Source organism: Brassica napus, chromosome C8, assembly GCF_020379485.1.
Source record: "Brassica napus cultivar Da-Ae chromosome C8, Da-Ae, whole genome shotgun sequence".
NCBI classification, from domain to species: Eukaryota; Viridiplantae; Streptophyta; class Magnoliopsida; order Brassicales; family Brassicaceae; genus Brassica; species Brassica napus.
This window is the reverse complement of record NC_063451.1, coordinates 31,220,734-31,245,212: the sequence shown is the minus strand read 5'-3', so window position 1 is coordinate 31,245,212 and position 24,479 is coordinate 31,220,734. Positions and strand designations below refer to the sequence as shown.

The 24,479-nt window shown below is 38.5% G+C and overlaps 3 protein-coding genes across 3 annotated transcripts; all 3 read left to right on the top strand.

Annotated features, from left to right (window-relative positions):
• The first annotated feature begins 7,103 nt into the window (after positions 1-7,103).
• LOC106416230 lies at positions 7,104-10,255 on the top strand. Its single transcript, XM_013857085.3, has 7 exons — positions 7,104-7,768; positions 8,113-8,199; positions 8,277-8,486; positions 8,736-8,900; positions 9,015-9,068; positions 9,179-9,325; positions 9,686-10,255. The coding sequence occupies exons 1-7, from the start codon at positions 7,577-7,579 to the stop codon at positions 10,061-10,063; spliced, it is 1,233 nt and encodes a 410-aa protein (XP_013712539.1). The 5' UTR covers positions 7,104-7,576; the 3' UTR covers positions 10,064-10,255.
• A 6,923-nt stretch (positions 10,256-17,178) lies between these two features.
• On the top strand, positions 17,179-20,004 carry LOC106416229 (lipase-like). The gene is made up of 7 exons (XM_048766533.1): positions 17,179-17,666; positions 17,743-17,837; positions 17,913-18,016; positions 18,094-18,194; positions 18,269-18,372; positions 19,024-19,587; positions 19,663-20,004. Exons 1-7 carry the CDS (start codon positions 17,418-17,420, stop codon positions 19,844-19,846), a joined length of 1,401 nt encoding a protein of 466 aa, XP_048622490.1. The 5' UTR covers positions 17,179-17,417; the 3' UTR covers positions 19,847-20,004.
• Positions 20,005-21,290: 1,286 nt separating this feature from the next.
• On the top strand, positions 21,291-24,382 carry LOC106415204 (glutamate--glyoxylate aminotransferase 1). Its single transcript, XM_013855841.3, has 14 exons — positions 21,291-21,582; positions 21,741-21,901; positions 21,994-22,059; positions 22,139-22,256; positions 22,341-22,422; positions 22,497-22,584; positions 22,667-22,825; positions 22,905-23,078; positions 23,173-23,304; positions 23,391-23,456; positions 23,547-23,611; positions 23,685-23,776; positions 23,845-24,001; positions 24,089-24,382. The coding sequence occupies exons 2-14, from the start codon at positions 21,794-21,796 to the stop codon at positions 24,216-24,218; spliced, it is 1,437 nt and encodes a 478-aa protein (XP_013711295.1). The 5' UTR covers positions 21,291-21,582; positions 21,741-21,793; the 3' UTR covers positions 24,219-24,382.
• Positions 24,383-24,479: the final 97 nt, after the last annotated feature.

Sequence of the window (24,479 nt, the reverse complement as noted above, 5' to 3'; positions counted from 1 at the left end):
TTCACAGCATTCCAATGTTCTCTTCCCGGATTGGAGAGAAACCTGCTGACAACTCCAACGGCGTAGGCTAAATCCGGTCTTGTACAGACAATGGCATACATCAAATTACCCACTGCAGAAGCATATGGAACCTTCGCCATATCTTCTTTCTCTGCATAGGTCTTCGAACTTTGTTGACTGCTCAGTCTTAAGTGTGAAGTAAGAAGAGTACTCAACACTTTATACTTGTCCATGTGAAACCGCTTAAGTACCTTTTTAATGTACTTCTCCTGAGATAAGTGAATCAGCTTCTCACCTCTATCTCGAACAATTCTCATACCGAGAATCTGTTTCGCTGGACCCATATCTTTCATGGCAAATGACTCACTGAGCTGATCTTTCAGCTCCTTAATTCTGTCCATGTCCCTGCCCACAATCAACATATCATCGACATACAACAACAAGATGATAAAATCATCTTCACCAAACACCTTCACAAATACACAATGGTCTGAATCAGTCTCTACATAACCATGCTCCCCCATAACAGACTTGAACTTCATGTACCACTGCCTTGGTGCTTGCTTCAATCTATAAAGGCTTTTCTTCAAGCGGCAAACCAAATTTTCTTTGCCCTTTTTCACATAGCCTTTCGGTTGTTCCATGTAAATCTCTTCCTCCAAATCACAATGGAGAAAAGCAGTCTTCGTATCCATTTGCTCAACCTCTAGATCAAGGCTCGCTGCCAAACCTTTCACAACCAATCTAGCCTTGTGTCGAAGTAGCAAATTGTCATCCTCATGCTTAATTCTGTACACCCACTTATTAAGCAGAGCCTTCTTGCCCTTAGGCAATTCCACCAACTGAAAAGTATGGTTCTCCTCAAAAGAATCCATCTCCTCATCCATGGCTCCAAACCACATATCCTTGTGTTCATCCTCCAAAGCTTCATCATAGCTTTCAGGCTCTCCCCCATCAGTAAGTAATACATACTCACTAGAATCATACCTTGTCGACGGTTTAAGACCTCTCTCGAATCTTCTAACAACAGTAGGTTGGTTCTCAGTAGCTGGTGTCTCACCATGATCGTCACCATGATCACCACTACCATCTTCATGTGCAGGAGCATCTGCACTAGGTGTATTATCCTGAACCTGAACCTCAACCTCACCGTGGACCGATGTAGAAGGAGTAGCCTCTGTATTGATCAAACCCTCAAAAATCTGAGTTGGCTTTTTGGACTTGTCAATGTTCTTTATCGTTTGATCTTCCATGAACACAACATCTCTGCTCCTTACGAGCTTCCTCTCAACGGGATCATAAAATCTGTACCCGAACTCATCCTGACCATAACCGATGAACACACACTGTCGTGACTTCATCTCAAGCTTCGATCTCTCATCTTTGGGAATATGAACAAATGCCTTACACCCAAAGACCCTCAAGTGACTGTAAGAGACATCCTTACCAGTCCAAACCCTCTCTAGAATATCACCATCCAGTGGAGCACTCAGTGACAAATTCAGCACATGAACCACCGTGTTCAAAGCTTCTCCCCAGAAAGTCATCGATAAACCTGACTGTGAGATCAAACATCTCATCCTCTCGACAATCGTCTTGTTCATCCTTTCAGCCAACCCATTCATTTGTGGAGTCTTAGGTGGCGTGAACTGATGCCTTATTCCATGCTCTTTGCAATAAGCATCAAATGGTCCAGAATACTCTCCACCATTATCACTGCGGATACACTTCAGCTTCTTTCCCGTTTGTCTCTCTACCAACGCCACAAAATGCTTGAAATATCCCAGCACCTGATCCTTCGTTCTCATAGGAAATACCCACAACTTCCTTGAATGATCATCAATGAAAGTCACAAAATATGATGCGCCGCCAAGAGATCTTATCCTCATTGGACCACACACATCTGAATGTACCAAATCCAGTACCTCGGGTTTCCTAGAAGGCGCATAAGACTTGAAAGACACCCTGTGTTTTTTTCCCGCAAAGCAATGCGAGCACTTCTGCAGGTGCAAACTACAGATTCCTGGAATCACCTCATTCTTAGACAACACAAACATTCCCTTCTCACTCATGTGACCGAGTCTCTTATGCCATAACTCCATGGCACCATCATTCTCCACTACATTAACAACATCTTTGGAGACCTTAGCCTACATCCAATAGAAAGATGAAGACTTCTCACCTCGAGCCACAATCAAAGAACCACGAGAGAGCTTCCATTTACCACCACCGTGCAAACTGAAATAACCCTCATCATCAAGTCTTCCCGTAGATATCAGATTCATCTGAATATCAGGAACATGCTTAATATCCTTAAGCACCAGTCTAGTACCAAGACTAGTCTCCAAGAAAATATCACCAATACCAGCAACCTGAGCCAAACCATCATTTCCCATCTTCACGGAACCATAATTACCCTTAGTATAGGTAGAAAACAAATCCCGCTGTGATGTAGCATGAGTAGTAGCTCCACTATCAATCACCCAACTGGTGTCCTGGCATGCAACATTAATGGCATCACCCTCAAGAAGAATGAGAAACTGATCTTCGGTGACAGTCACCCGATCCACCTTTTCTTCTTGATTACCTTGCTGCTTGTTTTTCAACTTCCAACAATCCTTCTTCATGTGCCCTTTCTTGTGACAGAAATAGTACTCCATATTAGCAAATTTATTAGATTTACTCCTGCTCTTGTTCTTGTCCCTCTTGGGATCTCTACTCGAACTCCTCCCCCTTGACTCAGTAACAAAGACATCTGAACGCGAACTGCTAGCGTTCGACTGTCTTCTTGCTTCCTCATTAAGAACATTGTTCTTCACTGAATCCATCGAAATAACACCTTCCGATGCAGAGTTACAAAGAGACATCCTGAAAACCTCCCAAGAATCCGGTAAAGTACCGAAGAGCTACAGACTGTGAATCTCATCATCAAACTTGATGCCCATATCAGACAGCTTGTTGAGCAATCCCTGAAACACATTCAAGTGATCTGTCATCGGAGTTCCCTCCTGATACCTCAGCTCAATCAACTTCTTGATCATGTACATCTTGTTGTTTCCGGTCTTCCTTGCATACAACTGCTCCAGCTTCTTCCACAAAGAACGAGCATCCGTCTCAGTCGCAGTATGATGCAACACATTATCATCTACCCACTGCCTTATCAACCCACACACTTGGCGATGCAGCAGCTTCCACTCTTCATCCGTCTTCTTCTCAGGTTTCTTCTCCTCGAAGACTGGAACATGGAATTCTTTAACAAAGAGCAAATCCTCCATCTTGTCCTTCCATAGATGATAGTTAGCACCATTCAAGCTTATCATCCTACCCATATTCTCCATCATTCACACAAGCAAATAATAACCCGAAGTTATCAAACCCAAAGCTCTAAAAACCAGAAGCTCTGATACCACTTTGTTGGGGAAAAGCGGGCACGAGGCGCAGCGGAATGTAACGGCCAGATTGTTTTCCCCTGACCTTGTGTGAACCTGTGAGGAAAATACTTCGACGATAGCAGGATATAGTATAACCATAAACTAAATGAGACAAGCACTTTTTAACGTTGGAAAACCTCCTCGATGTGAGAAGGAAAAACCAACGAAACCGTAGTCCACTCAAAAATCCACTATATAAATGAGTATGAGTACATCCACGTCCTCCCTGTTCAACACCCTGAACAGAACAGAGACTCTAGCTACAAAGAGCTATCTCCAACACAAGAACAACAACAACAAGAGAGCAACAACAAAAGCTTCAAAACATGCAGCCACAAGACGACCTCAGCCCACTAGGATTCCGGCAACCAGAGACTAACCCCACTGTACAAATCCAAGATGAACAAGTCAACAACACCTCTGCCAAATTTCAGCTCAATCAGAGAAGATCCAACTGTCGGATTTACCAAACACTCAAGACAACACTGCTGAAGAACTGTGACGACCAGTTTCACTAAAACCCAGACAACAGAAGATCCAACAGTTGAAATCCAAATCCCTTCGGTGAACCTTTAACCCATTGACTGAAGAAGCTTCCCACAAAATATCAGTCCAAACAGGATCTGTTTGACCCTTCAAATCTGCCTTGACAAACCCAGACGAAATTTGTCTTCTTCTCTCTTTTTCTCTCTTTTGTCTAATGAGTCTTTTTAAGCACTCTTCTTTCTTGTGTCAAGTCTAACTTTCTCTGCTTACCACATAAATTATGTTAAGAAACTTTATATAGTGTCTCACTAACCCCCCAAAACCCAATACTAATCTTATGGACTAATACCAATGACCCAACTTCTAAATTTGGTTATCACCAACCAAACCCAATGGATTTCTTTCATAGGTTGCACCTATAGAAATGTGGAAGACACCTCCATCTATATGAAATTACCTAACACAGATTTATTTCCCCATCTTGTAACACGTTAAAAAAGCTCTTAGAGCGATAGCTCTCAGCCTATCACATGTTCATTGTCTAGTCTTAATATATTATTCCCTTTTTCTAAATTTGAACATGCAGCATTGTATCTATATTTTTTATGGTAAAAATCAATGGACAGCTCACAATGAAAATCCATGATGGTGTACCCTTAGCGAAGTTCATGCATGGTCCGAACATTAAACGTCTATCCTTCACGCCGCGTTTGTAAATAATGACTCATCATATCATATTATCATAATAACTCCAACGCCGAATCGTACTTTGTTTCATATAGTTTAGAGCATGTCCAAAGGAGTATCTAAGACATTTATAAATGATGTATCTAAGTATTTATGTGATTAAATTTAAATCAAAAAGACATAATTTAGATAGATATGGTTTTACAATCGGAGGTTTTGGATCCACTTCTAAATGACATGTGTCATTTTGTGAGAGATGATATTTTAAAAAAAATGTTCTTGTATATGTTATATGTTTTTATATCAAGTTAATTTAAATTTTATGTAATTCAATAATTATAAGTTTTTTTTAATTATAGAGTGTGATGCAAGTAATCAAATCTCTTATTACAAATTTTCAAAATTTTGAAATTTAGAACTTTTAATTAGTTTTACCATTGGAGTAGCTAAAATTAAACAAGTATCTAAATTTTTTAATTTAATTATTTTCACTTAAAAAATTGATTTAGAACTCTAATAGTGAATCTATTGTTGGAGATGGTCTTAGATCATACTCGTTAATGATCTCAATTAACTGGTATCCGTCGAGGTAAAATTGGAAAAGGTTGAGCTCGAGGCTGCTTTAGAGACACTATCATTGCTCTTACATCAAACTGTTCCCATTCTCCTTTTGTTAGCTTTAATTATCTTGGCCTATTTTTCCTTCTCTCTCCCTGACAATTAATTACTAAAATGTTTCTTTACCACTGAATTGCTTTTTTTTCGGGGGGTGGGGGGTTTAAATCAAAGGGAGTTCGATTGTTTTGAATTTATTCGTGCGGTTTAGTCAACTTTTTGTGGCTGAAACAAAACATATAAGAAATGATAATTTTTAGAAAATAAGAAATTCAGAGAGGAAAGTAGTGTGTACGTGCACCAACTTAATGCTCATGCTTTTAAATTTATTATAGCTAGAGACGCACATAAAACTATTGTTTAGCATTTTACTTTAAGTTGATGCATTGCACCAAAATCTAAACTATTGGCATCTGAATTACTATCTCTTATATGAAACGCTTTATTTTATTTTGTGTGGATGGATGTGATATTAGTAAAGGTGTTGCATTGCGTTAACACATTTAAAGCAGCCAATCATGTTTTTCTTAATGATGGAAATGAATGTTAATAACCCAAAGGGAAACATGACATGTTTACATGCTTTTGGCTCCCAATCATTCCCTTTATTTTAAAAGACTGGACAATATCATTCTAACAAAGACACTCTCGAGTTTCTTTCTACTTGCTTTATTATAGACTATTCTTCTCAACCAAGCCATGCATATAATTATAAGGTGAATAGAAATGTAAGAAGTAAAATTTTGTCTAAGGTTTTCACCAACACGATAACCAACCACTTGATTGATTTGTTTATTTTTCAGTGGCAATATAAAGTAAACGATACGATATCAGTTTTCATAGAGGAAGACCGGAACCCAAATATGATATTTGAAATGTCTACGATGTATCGTGCTATGGTACCATTTCTCAAGTAGTGTGTATATACCATACGAATCAAACTCATATGTATATATGTAGCTATCTTTTTGTTATATATTAAATATACTGGCATTTGGCCTAAATCAAATTTCAAAATGTTTAAGTTTAAGAAAATCAAACCATAAATCTTCAAAAAAAAACCGGGTTTGAATATTATCTAAAGAACGTGTTCTTGGAGTTTGGATGTTGGAACCTAAGTACTCCATGAATATATGTAAAGAACATGTTTGTCTATTTATTTTGGAAATCATTATGCCAAAAGGCTTAAGATTTATGAGAAATTATATATATAACAATTAGCCAAAAAAATTTTTTTTGGTAACCATGTTAAAGCTTTATTACCATTTTCAAGTTTTAGATAGAAATACAAAAGATACAAAGAGCAGAACATGCAAGAAATTAAGCTAAACATCAACTCCATCTAAGCTAAACAAGGCCAACAACAACTACAAGCAAAGCAACAACAAGACCATATCCATAGGCTACACCAAACTCAGCACAAACTCTTGCCACAAAATTGGAACCAAAGTTAATCCGAGAACTGAACCCGGTAGGATTGACAATACCCGGTGATCAGTTTTTAATGATTAGCTCCTCGACAATTAGCCAAATTGTTAAATATTTAGGAAAGGACAATGTACACGTTTGGTATATTCACGAGAAATCAAACAACTCATACGTACCAAAATTTATTTGACAAATTGGAAACCAAAGGAGAGTTAGTTTCTTTTTTGACACGGTGGATTGTAATAAATAATTAATATTTATTTGCTGAGTATTCACAAATGTGGTAGAAGAGGTATATCTGGCTAGGGAGAATATGAGAGAGAATAACAATAAAGAAAGCAAAAATCTTTGAGAACATCAAGATTTAAAGTTTTCAGTTTCTATCTTAAAAACATCAATTTTTATCTTTCGAACCAAATCCAAGTTTACAGATCTTTCCTCGCTTTACTCTAAAATACAGCTTTCACATATCGATAAAGCTACATCAAAATCTTCTCTCTTTAAATAACATTAAACCCTTTAGTATGTAAAATTCCTCACAAAACCCTAATAAAAAGTAAACAAACATCATTCCATGATAACATCACTACTCAGTATTTATACCACCTTATGTGTAAGCCCACATGCCCCAAAAACTTAACTAATCTAAGCTTCGTATACTCCATATCACATCTATTTAATTTGGGGGAGTGAGTTGATTCATTAATTCTTGGATTTTGGGGGATCTGAGTTTTCCGTAGAGAAGTCATTATGTCTTTAACGGGGTTTGTTGGAAAGATGTGTCAGTGACATGAAGAAGACGAACAACAACAATAAGCTTGCAATAAATGTGTGGCCTTCATCTAACACCACCCACAAATACTAGCGTTTTTCATACCCTTCAATAAAAGTCACTACAGTGAAAACGAGGAGATTCCTGAGCCATTACAATGTCTTCTTATTTGATCTTCACTTCCATTATCTTACTCTGCCTCCTCTCTTCTTCCTTCTCCTCCTATGCTTCTCTACATAACGCCACAAACGAAAGTGTGACTTTCCGGCCTCAACATGAGATTCAGAAGCTGAAACTCATCAGAGAACACCTCCCAAAGATCAATAAACCCGCCATTAAGACCATTCAGGTAAAATCCAAACTATCTTCTTTCTTTTTTATGTGTAAACTAGGTTCAGAGACGTGTGTTCGTTTACAGAGACATTACGTGATTTTTAAGGATTTTTTTTTTCAAAAATAAAGAATTTGCTAACAAATCTTGATACATTTCGGTAGTCTACTTTCTGTTTAATTTCTAACATTGAAAAAGTCAGTGTTTGACATACATCTTTTAAGCTTCTAATACACTTTGTTTTTCCTCAAAAATATGTCATAAGCGCGTATGTAATATTTTTTTATGATGAACATGCGAATGTAATTTTTTCACCATTAAGAAAACTTCTGACTAAGTTAATGTTCTTGTGATTATTTCAGAGCTCAGATGGAGATATAATAGATTGTGTTCCATCTCATCACCAGCCAGCTTTTGATCATCCCTTGTTACAAGGACAAAGACCAATGGTAATAGCTCACATTTCTTGTACTTATCATAATTATTTAAATCTCAAAGCCCCTAAATTATATGCAAACATGTTTAGGATCCACCAGAGATGCCCAAAGGGCACTGCCAAGAAAATGAATCCCATGAAGATTTTCAGCTTTGGAGTTTAACCGGTGAGTTTTGTCCAGAAGGTACGATTCCGATCAGAAGAACAACGGAGCAAGACATGTTAAGAGCAAGTTCTGTCCGTAAATTTGGTCGCAAAATAAGGCGCGTGAGAAGGGACTCGAGTAGTAACGGCCACGAGGTACTCATTATTAGCTTAAACTTTAGCAAGAAGTCAGAGCTTATTACTTTTTAATTATTAATCGCTCTTATAAGAAATAGGTACATAATAATACCAAAAACCACCTTTCTCGCAAATCTTTGCAATGCCACTAACAGAATGTTACTTGTCAGAGATTACTGTTTTTTGTTCGAGAAAGAAAAGAAAAAGATTATACTAGTATATTTATATTCCAATACAAATTAGTATAAGCTTTTATAATATGTGTAGCATGCGGTGGGATACGTATCGGGAAGTAAATACTACGGAGCAAAAGCGAGTGTAAACGTGTGGACGCCACATGTAAGTAGCAAATACGAGTTTAGTCTATCTCAGATTTGGGTCATCGCCGGTTCTTTCGCCGACGATCTTAATACCATCGAAGCTGGTTGGCAGGCACGTGCCATACATCTCCCCTATTTGTCAATAATTATTTAATTTTCTTATTATTTATCTTATTTACTTTCACAAAACTATCTAAATTCTTAGCATTTTGATTATGTCGGACAGGTTAGCCCGGAGCTGTACGGAGACACTAACCCAAGATTCTTCACATATTGGACGGTATGCATATACTTTCATCCAACTTCAAAACTGTAAATCAAAAACTCCTTTTTTTTTCTTTCTTTTTTCAACAATATACTAAACTGTTATGGACATCTCTATGTTTGCAGTCGGATGCGTACCAGGCAACAGGATGCTATAACTTATTGTGTTCCGGTTTCATTCAGACAAACAATCGAATTGCGATCGGAGCTGCTATTTCTCCGGTTTCGTCATATAAAGGTGGACAATTCGATATAAGTCTACTGATATGGAAGGTAATTGCCTCTTCAACATATACTAAACTATTTTATTTCATCCTAAAGTTTGAGATTACTATCCTTTAAATAATCACTTTATGTAGAATATTAGTACGATATCCCATCTGGCAGGGGCACTCAAGTGTCACCATAATAACAATTGCACGTCATGTAATTAAATTGAATTGTCCCCTAACAATTTATAAACTCAATTTCTCTTGGCGTTAATTTAGAATGTCTCCCTAATATCAAACTACTATTTCTGATTAAAACCATGCACATGGGAGTATCCATGTAGCTATCCTATTAACGCAACCTTTACATGCGTACATAGAACCATCCTATTAACGCAACTTCGTCAAAAAATACAATGTGTAGGACCCAAAACACGGACACTGGTGGCTCCAATTCGGGTCGGGTACACTAGTCGGGTATTGGCCCGTATCTTTGTTCACACACCTGATGGAGCATGGGAACATGGTCCAGTTCGGTGGCGAGGTCGTGAACACACGACCTGATGGTTCACATACTTCGACTCAGATGGGGAGTGGCCATTTTGCCGGTGAAAGTTTTGGACAAGCATCGTACTTTAGGAATCTTGAGGTGGTAGATTGGGACAATACACTTATTCCGATATCTAATCTTAGAGTTCTTGCGGATCATCCGAATTGTTATGACATAAGAGGTGGAGTAAACCGAGTTTGGGGTAACTATTTTTATTACGGAGGACCTGGTAAAAACTCGAAATGTCCATAAAGAAAAAAAAAAAAGAAGTCAATTGTGTTTTATTCATCGGGCGTAGATGAGATTTTTTTTTTTTTTTGTGGGGATGGAGGGCTCGGGACAAAGATCCGGAGGTTTTGAAAGAAATTCATATTTGTAAGAAAAGAATTGTACCGATTGATTATTGTTATTAAATGTATAAATGATGAATGTGTTGTGAACAAAGGGTTTTAGACTGAATATTTCGTGTGTGTCTCTATTATTACTCAATCAAAGTGTTTCCTTATATAGGGGTTACAAGGAATAGGAAAAATGAAATTATTCAAAACCTAATACAACATGAAATATGAAAAGATCTAAAACAGATAAATGGAAACTTCCTAGATCTAAGGTCGGCCAAAGGATAGGCCGACTCTCTCTCCTCATGGACACGGCTGGGCCTCTTGGACACGGCTGCGATTGGGCCTGGTCGTGGCAGGACCTGGTCATGGCCTGATGGGCCATCTCTTCTTGTCTTGGTTAATGGCAATCCACAATGTTCATAACACTCCCCCTTGGATGCCATAACCATACAGGATTTGTAGTACGCTTAATGTTGCCTCATTAAAACCTTATCAGGAAAACCCAGTGGGACAAAACCATGATGAAGGAAAAAGAGTACAACACGCACTACTCCCCCTGATGTGAACCTCGGTGTAGGTTCTACATATTACGCATCTTGATGCGTGATCTATCCTGTCTGTGTAGGAAGGGAGTAATCGGCCAGTTTCATTACTGCACCGTAATTAAGACCACTTAGACCTCTTAGGTCGTTTCTCAGGTCCTTGGACATTGAGTGTCCCGTTTAAAACGTGTATGCTAAGCAATGTGAACCACATTGTCCTCGGGAATCATATGTTGGTCTTTACAAAACGTGTTTGCATCTGTCCATAGTCTAGACGTGACTGTCTACTTATCAATCTCCTTTTCTTTGATCGGACAGACCAAGTACTTATGGACAGCATACTAAATATGGTTTATCATTCGACCATGTTTCATTTTGGTCGATCTATGTCCAGGTCATAGACCATGTCAATACAAGTTCACTACTTGTTTCATGAGTGTTCATGATCAATCATTGCTGTGGCTCTTAGGCCGAACACACTCATGGATGTGGACATTGATTCTTTTGCCTTAAGTAATGCCATATGATGGCGTCTCATGACCTTAGTTGTTGTGGATCATATCACACGCTTAATATATATTGTTAGGTCATGGATCTTGACTCCACAGACTTACAATTCTTTTGGTATCCGACCGGGAAGGGTAGATCAAATATCTCCTACTATCCTCACGACAAAGTCTTGTGTAGGTTTCACAGCAGCTGTAAACTATTCTGCTATCCCGGATCCTTAAGGGATCTGATGTTGGATTACAACCTGTTGGTTGATCTTTTATACTAGCCGTGATCAAAGGATATGAGTCGGACATCCTTGGTAGAAGGGGCCGGATGCTTATAGCCTGAGGGCTGGACGCTTTTGGTCAGAGAGCCGGATGCTCTTAGCTGGTGTGCTGGACGGTTTTATTAGCCAGACATTCACATAGATTTTCATTCTATATCTACTAACCTTCTTTAGGTTTAGTATAAGCACAAGGAATTTCTTTATAAATTCTCATATGTATATGGACTGTTATTGGATTGTCTTTTACACAACTCCAAGATCAATGATCATGTGTGATCAATTTCTTTTATATACTTTATGCAGCTGCTTTTGCTTCAGTCCATGAATCAGCTTAGGAACAAAGCTGTTCTCTTATCTTATCTTATCCAGTGATCCATATGCTGCTTACTACATTTAGTGTATCTATTTTCTTTCTTATGACCAGACTTGGTTTAATATCGAAAATCTGTAGCAGCAATCACCACATAGGAGTTCATCTCCTTATAATCCGTTCCTTTGATCTCTGTAAGTACCTTGTGTAAACAAGCTATGATCTAATGCTGTTAATATGAAGACATAGACACTCTAGGCCACGTGATCATATGTCCTCTCTCACGGTTTCTTTATCTCACAAGATCCATCTACTTTACTGGTTTATCAGATGGCGTTTCTGTATATGTACATGGCCAATACGCTCATCTCTCTTTAGATACTTTGAACCTCCACGTTTATCTTTCTATTCTTTATAATCTTTATGATTCTATGATTGTATATGATGAGTACTCATTCGTGGGTACATGATCCTCGTTCATCTTCTTTATGTTCAAGTGCTTTTCTCTTATGTATCTTTATACAAATGTGTGTGTCGACACTTTCATGTGATTCCACTATGTTCCAGACATGATCTGATCACTTTGAGATTTCATTATCCAGGACCTTTGTTACCTAGCAGCTTGGCGTCCCAAGACTACTTGGCTTGGTACCTTAGATGTGTAGCTGGCCAGCCTTTATCTCTATGTCTGGTATGGTTTCTATTATCATGACTTCGGATCTGTCTATGCACCTTTTCTTTCTATCCGAGTTTCTTTACTCTTATGGAACACTTGGTCTATCTTGTATAGACTCTATAGCAACTTGATTATGTCTCTTCTAGGACTTTAAATTTCGTTTGGTGCTAAGCTGGTTAGTCATTCTTTTTCGGGTCAGTGTCTGGCATTTCGATTAGCTTCTCAATTGGCTATCTTTATATTATCTTTCTTTGGACGTCTTATATCACAATGTATAGTCCGAGGATCTTGCCAAGACAATGATGGTTAAAATCATTCTTATCATTCCTTTTCTCTTTCTTTATCCAGTTTATAATCTTTCTCCTTTAATGTTTGGATAGTCGGATCCATTTGATCATGCAATCCGTACTTGGCCACTATTTTAGTCACCCATGTATTGGCTCAAGCTTTCTTTGAATTCGTGGGAGAAAGTATTACTCCTATCCAACATATATTCCCAATCCTCTTATGAGGTTCCATCTTAGACGGCACATATATGTATGTGGTGGTTTTATCTCAGAATCTCTTAAGATGGTTTGTCCGGTTTTAATGACCCGTATTCATTCTTTAGATGGGAATATCTATGCTCACTTATATGGCCTGATGCTTATTATCATTCTGTACATGTATATTCATAATGTCCCCAAGCATATAGGTAATGGCCGAACCTTTTATAGGTAATGGCCTTTCAGGACCGGTTATGGCCTTTGCGGCCAGACCGTTGTCTCTCATGGTCTCTTCGGCTTCTTTTGGCCGAGTCATGGACTGTGTATGGACAAGCCTGCACTATTCAGACAAGTCACGGCCAAGTCATGTAATGGACAAGTCACATGCCTCTTTGGGTTGGCCGTTTGTATCATGGTCTCTCTTTGGCCGGGTAATGGCCCTTTATGGTCTAGTAATGACCGAGCCATATATCATGGTGTTTAGACCATAGTACACGAACTTGTAGTATTGATCATGGGTTTATCCTCTCTCCCCCTCATGACCATACTATAAGGTCGTGGTGCTTTGGGATAATTAAGCCTAATGAGTTTCCCTATGTGTACATGTTTCACAACGTGAGATCTTTACGGGATAACTCTGTGCCTTTTCAATATTAATCTTTTGCATCAAGTTCTATACTAGGATGTCTAATCCTATCATGCCATATAGTGTAAAATTTCGTGGTGTTTCTCAATATGATCACCACATTTCTTGCCTCTTATCATACTGATCCTTAGCATAGTATAAATCAGTAGAGATCATCGGTATAGTCTCGACCACTTTCTTTCAAAGGTCTTAGGCATTTTTATTCTTAAAGATCTGAAGGAACTTTGTTACCTTTCTTGGCCATTGTTTCTTAGTTGGAAACTATTCATTATAACTTCAATGGACCACATTTCTTTGGGTGTATATAATGCCTTATAGGCAAATGCCTTAGCCATAGTTTCCTACTAGGCTTTCTATACCATTCATGATTTCTTACTTGGTTTTATGCCCTTTAGGCAACTCTTTAAAACATTCATATGTTCAAGTAAGATCAGACAAGATTTAATAAACTCAAGACCAATTCTATTATTATATATGAAACGTGAATGATCCTTTAAAACAAACACGAATGCAATCATAAAGCAATAAGACTAGTCGTATTGAAATTTGGTCTATGCAAGAAGCAGTTATGCGATTAGATCAGTATAAGTGGCGAAGCCTTTCATTCTATACTGTTGTTGCAGTATGACTTTCAACACATGGAATGTGGAATATGACTTCTCTAGTAACTCTTCCTTGGTTACTACTTCACCACAAAGTCTCAGCATCGAGACTGTCTTAAACAAGACTGAGTTGTACTCATCCATGACTTTGTAATCCAAGAATCTTAGATTCTTCTAGTCATTTCTAGCCTTTGGAAGCAACACCATTTTCTGGTGGTAATTTCTATGCTGTAAAGCATCCCCAAAGTCTAGTGGATTTTCATAGTGATGTACTGATCTTTTAGACCTTCAATGAGATGATGGAATACTGTACCAATTCATTCTCATTGTTGTCCTTGGTGATTGTATCACCAAGTCCCTTTTCGATATCTGAGTCACATTGTCATTTAAAATTTAGGTTCACAATATGGTCATGTAGCCGCATGATATTTTACAAGCTCGGCCACAAACAAGTCTTACGCATCTATGAAAACAATCGATCATGGTGTGAGTCAGGTCACACGGCCATGTCTTGTGATACAACGATCTTTAAAGATCGGTTCATGAGATATATAAACAAGGTCGCATGATCATTCAGATATGATGTCTCTCTAGACCATACGGTCATACATTGTGATGCCTTAAGCTTCACGGTATTTATGTGATACAACAATCCTAAGGATTGGATCATTATGCAATCCGGTTTCTATAACCATCTGGATGCATGGTCACATGGCTACATAGATATGCACTAAGCCAAAAGGCTACAAGGGTACAAGACCACGTGTGTGTGCAACGTATTAGACCTTACGGTCGTCCAATATGATTCATGACAAAACACAATGCTACACAATACATATTAAGTTTACCAATTTTCAAGGTTGGTAATGTTTCAACTAGATTTTAGAGCCAATCAATCTAGCAACCTAACTTCTCATTCAAAAACCATTTTTAAACTTTCAATCTTTTAAAACTTTTATTAGGTTTAAGATTTCAAAACCTTTAGGAAATCAAAACGAGATTTAGGATCTTAAATTTATGCAAAACGGTTTAAGCATTCTTATGATTCCTAGGGTTTTCAATCCTTACATTCTATCAACTTATGTTTAAGGTTTCAAGGCCTTAAGTGTTTATGTGTTCAGGTAGATCGATTTAAGCAATCTAAACATTCCTAAACCTCAATTCAAATCAGAAATCAATCAATCAAGATCATTCTTAAAATCGGCTACATGCTTCTTTTAGGGTTTAGGGTTTTCGATTCCTTGATTAGGGTTTGTCAATTTCAGATTCAATCAATCAACATTCAACCAGGTTCTAATTGGAATCGATTTATGTTTCTAGTTCTAGGAAATTGTCGATTTTAATCTTAGGTTTCTTTTAGGATTTCATCAAGAACAAAAAGGAGTCCATAATCATGGATTGAGATTTTAGGGTTTGTTCTTTCTAGGTTCTCAGATCACGGTATACCTCTGTTTGAAGGGTTGAACCGGACCACCAAGAGAGCTGATGAACCTCGGACGCGAGCTGGACAGACGCTGCCTCCTATCGGGTCGCGAGTTGCTTCCTTTGTGAATGCAGGCTGATCTGGATTGCAAGCTGTCTCACTTGGAACGTGGACTGGCCTTGTTTTGAACAGGGAGCTGAGGACTTCTGGGATCAGGAACACCTTAGGGCTGAATCTGATCGGATGTATGCAAGCCAGAACTCAAGCAAAAACAAGTTAGGGTTCTTCGCACTAACTCCTCTTCAGCTCATGAAACAATTAAACAAAGGGGTATTAGATTCCATGAAACACCATATTCTAAACAAGGTATCATCAAATAACTGAGGTATGATAAACTTATCTTTTATAGGATTTGAAATTGGCTAGAAAAACTTGTTGGTTCGGATTAGGGTTCCAAAGAACTAAGTCGGCGCCGTCTGTTGTTTCTGCGAGTGTGGGCGCGTCTGAGATCGGATTGACGAACGGTTTTCGCAGATAGATTCGTCTCGTCCAGAGCTTCAATTTGATATGTGGCTCGTCTTCTGGATCCTCGGGGTTGGAGAGATAGGTCGATTTGAAGTTCCGCCTGATTTAGGGTTTATGTGTGACGGATTTTAGGTTAGGGTTTTGTCTCAGGGTCTAGAGACTATCGTGCTGATAACGTGTTGTGAACAAAGGGTTTTAGACTGAATATTTCGTGTGTGTCTGTATTATTACTCAATCAAAGTGTTCCATTATATAGGGGTTACAAGGAATAGGAAAAATGAAATTATCCAAAACCTAATACAACATGAAATAGGAAAAGATTTAAAACAGATAAATGGAAACTTCCTAGATCTAAGGTCGGCCAAAGGATAGGCCGACTCTCTCTCCTCATGGATACGGCTGGGCCTCTTGGACACGGCTGTGATTGGGCCTGGTCGTGGCATGGCCTGGTCATGGCCTGATGGACCATCTCTTCTTGTCTTGGTTAATGGCAATCCAGGATGTTGATAACAGAATGTTAATTGTTACATTTCATGAATGGGAATTTTACGCTTTACTCTCGTTCCTTCCCGTAATAGCATTTGCATGCAATTTTTTTTCCTCTCTAACAAGCGGGTTTATCGGTATTTTATCATTTTGAGTGTTTAGATCAAATTCATTAAATTGTATATTTGCTAACGAGTAAAGATAATTAAAGTTAATAATGGATTAAACTTGACCTTTTTTTTTTTTTTGTCAACAACTTGACCTAATACTATCATGTCATATTTGAAATTTCAAGATAAACAGAAATATTATTATTCAGATTGTTTACCCATTTACCACCGGGACCCACTCTATTACCAGAATACACACGTGGCATCCACAGAGAAAGAGCGCGAAACACAGTCCGTTATTCTTCTTTGGAGCTTTTCTTGACTCTCAGACGCGTCTCTCCCAGAGAAGAGAATGAAGTGTGAGTCTTTCATTGGACATTAGTCAGAGAAACATAAACACAGAGAGAGCTCGTTTCTCCACACACTTCTAGAAAGCAAACGAGACGAAGAAGTAGAAAACTTCTCTTAGTTCATACATACAGTCATTCGGCTTTTTTGTCATCTTGTTTCACTGTCAACATATAGCCACTTCTCTTGACACATTCCCTTTTTCTCTTTCACACTATTTGAAATAACAGAACCAAACTTTCTAGGAATATCCGAAGAACAAGAAAAAAAAAATCAGATTTTTATAACTGGGTATCTTCAAGAAATACGAAAGATCGAGACCTTTAAAGAAAAGATGATTCCGTTGTTGATCACGCCAGCTCTTCAACTAGCAGAGCTTTTAGTAAGCTCCGTCGTTCATATTCTATTCGGGCTTTACCTCTTCAGCTCAGCCATCGCCGGAGATCTCACTCAGACGTTGGTTGAGTCAGTCTTCAAGCCCAAGCCCACCATTGAAGTCAAACAAGGGAACACAACAACAGCACAAGTCAACGACTTGACTCCCATTGTTTTAGTCCATGGCATTTTCGGTTTTGGCAAAGGAGTAAGTGTTAACACTTTTTACCTCCTCTCTTTGTCATTGCAAATGGTGTGTTAATTGGGGTTTTGTAATTTTGCAGAGGTTAGGTGGTTTATCATACTTTGCTGGTGCTGAGAAGAAGGATGAGAGAGTGTTAGTGCCTGATTTGGGTTCTTTGACGAGTGTACACGATAGGTTAAGTGATATAGTTTCAACCTTTTGTTATGATACATCATCTCAGGGTGAAGAGTACTGATTTTTTTGTTATAGGGCGAGAGAGTTGTTTTATTACTTGAAAGGTGGACGAGTTGATTACGGTGAAGATCATAGTAAAACTTGTGGGCATTCTCAGTTTGGTCGTTTTTATGACAAAGGTTTTAGTCTTTTTCTTTTTCTTTTTCAGGTAGCTTTAGTTTTCACTCTTTGTGCCGATGAATCTGTTAGACTTCAGGGGAGTATCAAGAATGGGATGAAGATCATCCTATTCACTTTGTTGGCCACTCTGCTGGTGCTCAAGTTGTTCGTGTGTTGCAGCAAATGCTCGCTGACAAGGTAGATTTAACACAATAAATACTATCTGGCTGTGTTGTTTGAAATTGATTTGCCTGTGTTTTTGTTGTTTTCAGATGTTTGATGGTCATGAGAACACAAATGAGAACTGGGTGTTGAGTTTAACATCCTTATCAGGAGCATTAAATAGGGGTACTAGAACCTACCTCGATGGAATTCAGTGAGTTTGCTCTCTTCTAGGCATGGTTGTTCGGTCTCAGTTTGGTTGATGCGGATTTTTGGATTTTCAATATTATGTTCATAAGTCTCATTCAGGTTTTAGTAATTTTCGGGTCGGATTCAATTTCTTCCGGATTCGATTTAGATAGGATTATAACCAACGTATGAAAGCGTTAAAAATCTAAAAAAAAAAAACTAAATCAAAATTGACCAAAAATACTCAAAATATTTAACTATTCAAAACTACAAAAATCTTTAAAATACTCCAAAATATCTAAAATACTTTGAAATAAACAAAAAATAATAATTAAAATCTGATATGTTTTAAATCTAATGGAGTTGATTTCAATTTATACAACCAATAACACCCCTAATACATTTAACTAATTTTTGATACTTTTGGATCCTAGTTTGGATTTCGGTTGTGTTTGATCTTATACCCAAACCCGAAAGTGCATAGCTCTTATGTCCTGTTCGAACACTTCTTGTAACGGTTCGGACCGGATTTTGGTTTTCTCTGTTCGAGCCAAGGTTCGGTCATTGGTTCAGGGTAAAAACGCCCATGCCACTCTCTACCTTCTTGTCATCTCTTAGATAAGAGTCCTTGGAGTCATGGAGTGTTATAACTCAAAATGTATATAACAAATTTCAGGCCAGAGGATGGCAAGTCCCTCAAACCCATATGTCTACTCCAGATTTGTAGACTCGGATCCATCATCTACGACTGGCTAGACATCTCCTGGCTCAAATCCTATTACAACTTCGGGTTCGACCATTTCAACCTGTCCTGGCAGAAGACAGGCCTACGCGGCCTCGTGGACTGCCTTCTCGGAAACGCAGGCCCATTTGCATCGTCATCTGGAGACTGGATCTTGCCTGACCTCTCCATCCAAGAAACAATGAAGCTCAACGCTAATCTCAAGACGTTTCCAAACACGTTCTACTTCAGCTACGCGACTAAGCGTACTAGAAAACCACCTCTTGGGGGAGTGATGGGTATACATCCTTTGCTTTCCATTAGGGTCTTGCAGATGAGTCAGTGGCGTTACCCTCGTGACATCCCTCTGCCTTATAAGGGCTACAGAGATGAAGATTGGCAGGACAATGATGGAGCGTTGAACACTGTATCTATGACTCATCCACGGATTCCTGTTGAGCATTCGAATCTCGTTGTTCGTAGTGACTCAGATTGTCTCCCGCTACAACCAGGCATTTGGTTAGTTCTTTTTGATGATAATAGTCTCTTCAAGATTTAATGATTATTAAAGAGTTTTCTTGAATGTATCATCAGGTACTATAAGATTGTGGAGGCGGATCATATAATGTTCATTTTGAATCGAGAGAGAGCAGGAGTGGAGTTTGATTTGATATACGATGATATATTTGAGAGGTGCAGGAAACATGTGTTCAGGCAGAGCCCTCAGACAATGCCCAACAAAGATCAGAGGAAGCTAGGAGAAGACAAAGAAGAATAGGGAGAGGGGCAAAAGTGTGATGAACAAAATGTGTATAATAGCTTTGTTTGTTACACAAGTTACAACAGAAACCTTAAAGCTCACGTTTGATGTTAATGGCTTATTATATAAAATAGCTGTTCCATCATCATGATCATAGAAAAATGTGTTTGTTACAACAGAACCTTTGCATGCCTCTGTAACGCTCCGACCACTCAAGACTAATGGACCACCCCTGTCCGTTCACTCGGCCCATGGGATCCATCCTATCTGACGGGCGGTGTGTTAATTTTTCAAGGTCCGAAAGTCTTGTTTACTGACTTTGCAATCACCACATGACTTTTTCCGTGCTTTGGCCCCACTCACACAGTATCGCGAGTCACTTCCCGATAGGTCATCCATCCTTCCACTACTTCATCTCAAGCACACGCCTAACTCTGAAGTTCTAAACGGATGTGTGACGAAAATGTAAGTCAACTTTGGTGACATAGATAACCAAATCAATCATTTAAATCTTTCCATATATCACAACTCAGGATGTTACAGCCTAACTCAGGATGTTACAGCCTGCTGCATATCACTAAACCTTACTGCAATTACTATGAAGTTCTCGGTTCGTACATTTTCTTAGGTCAAGGTCTAAACCATTTGAAATTCACTTTCTTTCGGATACGAAATCCCTCTCAGTAGAATTTGAACCCATGATCTTTTAGACACGTACTAAATAATTAAGAATTTTACTCACTAGGCAAACTCCTCGTTGGTGTATCAGCCTGTTTTGAGCATAAGCTTGCGTTTCTAAGTCGCTTTGTTGTTGTTTCCTTTTGCGTCCTGAAGCAGGTTGCTTGATTTACACTAAGCTTGGAACATTAGAGCAAGCAAGTGCCCTGCCAATTCTGTTTGTATTCAGTCTGAGAAGTTGTGCCCAGTGATGACAATGGTACATATAAATTAATACTTGTTGTAATATGGGTTATGAGAAGTTGAATAGAATTTAAAATGCGATGTGAAGGTATAAAAGAGGTAAGAGTGTAGAGATGAATTACAAAGAGATGTTAGGCAAAAGATGAGACAGCTAACTCACGCACATACTCTGAGGTTATCAGATCACTTATAAATTCTAGTTTGATTATAAATCTGATTGGTGACACCAAAACATTATAAAATGGCAGTAGAGATCATACTGATAGAATTGTGGCGCTTAATGGTTATAAGTTGTACACTTGTACCACATTACCTACCACTCAAGACCCTGAATTAATCACTTCTTGAGGACAAACCATGCTTAAGCCTTTGAGTGTATTGAGGAGTCAAGAGACTGGATAACACACAAAAATGAAGGAGACGTGGCTCTACCCTATTGGTAGTGAAACCGAAAGTGGAACTTGTCTGAAGAAGAAGTTGATACATGACGAAACTTTAAAATCTCTACATCTGTGATCTCCGCCACATTTTTATTTCTCTACCAATATAACGACTTATGTCAATTTAACGACTTTTTATCTGATAAATCGTGGCCGTCCACTTTCAGTGGCTCTCCTGTTTCCTTCGTTAACAAGATGACGCATGATTGGACTGAGGGGGGAGTGATCCAAATCTATGTCAGACACACATTTGTAATCTGCTACACAATTATTTTTTATTAAGTTTTTTTTTTTTGTTGGTTTTAAAAGTCGCACACTTTTTAATACAATAGTGCTCTCTCACCCACTCTCCTTGCTTTGGCTCTCACAAGTCACAAGATCGAGTCTTTGAAGGTATGTGGTTTCCTTTGGATCATTTTCTTCTTCTTTTTCAATACCCATTTGAAAAGGCCTCGCCTTTCTCTGTACGATTACGAATCAGTTGTGTAGATTTTGAATTGATGCTGTGACTCCGTAGATTCTCACAAAACCCTCTTTTTTGTTTGGATAAGGCTGGGGAGAGAGGTAGAGATTGTTTGCTTTGAAAGTGTGTGAGAAGAGAGAAATGGCTTTAGAGTACGATCTACTGAATGAAAACGTGAAGAAGTGTCAGTATGCTGTAAGAGGTGAGCTCTATCTCCGTGCTTCTGAGCTTCAGAAAGAAGGCAAAAAGGTAAATTCACTTTCTTCTGCCTTTTAGAGTTTAGACAGAGTCATGTCTTTTAGGACTTGACTAATTTGGGTTTGAGTATTACATATAAACAGATCATTTTCACAAACGTTGGGAACCCTCATGCTTTAGGACAGAAGCCTCTCACTTTTCCTCGCCAGGTATATATATATATATATATATATATAATTCTGAGGACTTCAATCTATTAAATGTAACACTAACAGCTAATTGGTGCAGGTGGTTGCGCTCTGTCAAGCACCGTTTCTACTAGATGACCCCAATGTTGGAATGCTATTTCCAGCTGATGCTATTGCCAGAGCTAAGCATTATCTCTCCTTGACCTCTGGCGGATTAGGTATTATTATGTTCACCAAACTCATTATTTAGCCAGTTGTCAGAAAGTTATTTACTTTTCTCTCTGTGTGTGTGTGTTTATCAGGTGCTTACAGTGACTCAAGAGGCCTTCCTGGTGTTAGGAAAGAGGTTGCTGAGTTCATTCAAAGACGTGATGGCTATCCAAGGTGATTTTATTGCTTTCATTTTGGTTTTCAAGAAGTTGAGATATGTTTGTTGTAACCGTTTGTTTTCCACACAGTGACCCAGAACTCATATTTCTCACTGATGGAGCTAGCAAAGGTGTGATGCAGATCTTGAACTGTGTTATACGCGGTGAGGGAGATGGGGTAATACTCTGTCCCAAGACGTCTGCTTTGATTTTACTCCTGAAAACTTCATTTATAAGTTGTATTCTTTACCGTTTTGCAGATTCTAGTTCCGGTTCCACAGTACCCACTCTACTCAGCTACCATATCACTCTTAGGTGGTTCTCTTGTTCCTTACTATCTCGATGAGTCTGAGAACTGGGGGCTTGATGTCAACAACCTTAGACAGTCCGTTGCCCAGGCTCGTTCTCAAGGGATATCAGTGAGCACTCTTTCCTTCTCTTGCAGTTAGCTTAGAAGCATGTGTTTACAAATTCTTCTTGAAATTGGTATATACACAGGTAAGGGCAATGGTGATCATCAACCCTGGGAACCCAACTGGTCAGTGTCTAAGCGAAGCTAACTTAAAAGAGATATTGAAGTTCTGTTACAACGAGAAACTGGTTCTTCTGGGAGACGAGGTTTATCAGCAAAACATTTACCAGGACGAGCGTCCCTTTATCAGCTCCAAGAAGGTTGGTTAGCTTCTACCTCTTTGTTTTCATGTAAACTGAAACTTGTGCATGATTTGTATCTAACATTTGTAACATTCTTGTGGGGGAAAAAAAGGTTTTGATGGATATGGGCTCGCCGTTCAGCAAGGGAGTCCAGCTTGTGTCTTTTCACACTGTCTCTAAAGGTTATTGGGGAGAGTGTGGACAGAGAGGTGGATACTTTGAGATGACTAACTTCCCTCCCAGGGTTTGTCTTTGACTCTCTGCTTTAAGTTAAGTTATGCATCAAACATAACATAATCATAATCATAACATGGTTTGTTGATTTTGCAGGTTGTTGAAGAGATATACAAGGTTGCATCAATTGCTTTGAGCCCAAATGTCTCTGCACAGATCTTTGTAAGTAAAAGAAAGTCTTAAACGTAAAGTGGATTTGCTTTTTTGTTGAAAATCATCTTATAGGTTCTGAGAGTGATATGAATGGTGCAGATGGGTTTGATGGTTAGCCCTCCAAAGCCTGGAGACATTTCATATGACCAGTTTGCCCGTGAAAGGTATTATACACAAAGCTTAAACAGTCATGATCATCATCATCCCTGGATTGAATCATTATGTACATTGTTCAAGCAAGGGGATTCTTGAATCTTTGAGAAGAAGAGCGAAGATCATGACTGATGGATTCAACAGCTGCAAGAACGTTGTCTGCAACTTCACAGAAGGTAAGAAAATAATAAATCGAAGCATGACATTACTTGTTGTTTGATTCTTGTGTGTGTATACATGTTAGGTGCAATGTATTCGTTTCCTCAAATACGGTTACCACCGGGAGCTCTTCAAGCTGCGAAGCAAGCAGGGAAAGTGCCAGACGTTTTCTACTGTCTAAAGCTCTTAGAAGCCACAGGAATCTCCACAGTGCCTGGCTCTGGATTTGGACAGAAAGAAGGGTAAACAACTCGGTTTTTGCTTTATCTGTTGATCTCTTCTTTATTTTATTTTATTTTTTTTAACACGGTTTATGTTTCTTGTGACAGTGTGTTCCATCTGAGGACAACGATCTTGCCTGCGGAAGAAGAGATGCCGGAGATCATGGATAGTTTCAAGAAGTTCAACGACGAGTTCATGGCCCAGTATGAGAATGGCTTTGGTTATTCCAGAATGTGATATACTTCTTTCTTCTTGTTATGATGATGGAACAACCTATTGTGTTCTGCTACACTCCTTAAAGCTAAATCTCTTGTACTACTTACTACTCTTCTCTTTTTATAAACTGTTTTCTCTGTCTCTTCTATTTTCAAAATGGAAACAAATAAGATCTTTTATCATTATCCAAATGTGTGGCAAGGTATATAAATCTGAACTGATGCAAAACTAACTAAGATCTTTAATTAAATAGAGATGTGACCATGACATACTAAAAAACTT

Coding starts and splice junctions, on each gene's coding strand:
- LOC106416229 (XM_048766533.1), top strand. CDS start 17,418: ATGATTCCGTTGTTGATCACGCCAGCTCTTCAACTAGCAGAGCTTTTA. Junction 18,017..18,093: donor TGGTCGTTTTTATGACAAAG/GTTTTAGTCTTT, acceptor GTTAGACTTCAG/GGGAGTATCAAGAATGGGAT. Junction 18,373..19,023: donor ACCTACCTCGATGGAATTCA/GTGAGTTTGCTC, acceptor AACAAATTTCAG/GCCAGAGGATGGCAAGTCCC.
- LOC106416230 (XM_013857085.3), top strand. CDS start 7,577: ATGTCTTCTTATTTGATCTTCACTTCCATTATCTTACTCTGCCTCCTC. Junction 8,487..8,735: donor CGAGTAGTAACGGCCACGAG/GTACTCATTATT, acceptor TAATATGTGTAG/CATGCGGTGGGATACGTATC. Junction 8,901..9,014: donor CCATCGAAGCTGGTTGGCAG/GCACGTGCCATA, acceptor TATGTCGGACAG/GTTAGCCCGGAGCTGTACGG.
- LOC106415204 (XM_013855841.3), top strand. CDS start 21,794: ATGGCTTTAGAGTACGATCTACTGAATGAAAACGTGAAGAAGTGTCAG. Junction 21,902..21,993: donor TTCAGAAAGAAGGCAAAAAG/GTAAATTCACTT, acceptor ACATATAAACAG/ATCATTTTCACAAACGTTGG. Junction 24,002..24,088: donor GGATTTGGACAGAAAGAAGG/GTAAACAACTCG, acceptor TTCTTGTGACAG/TGTGTTCCATCTGAGGACAA.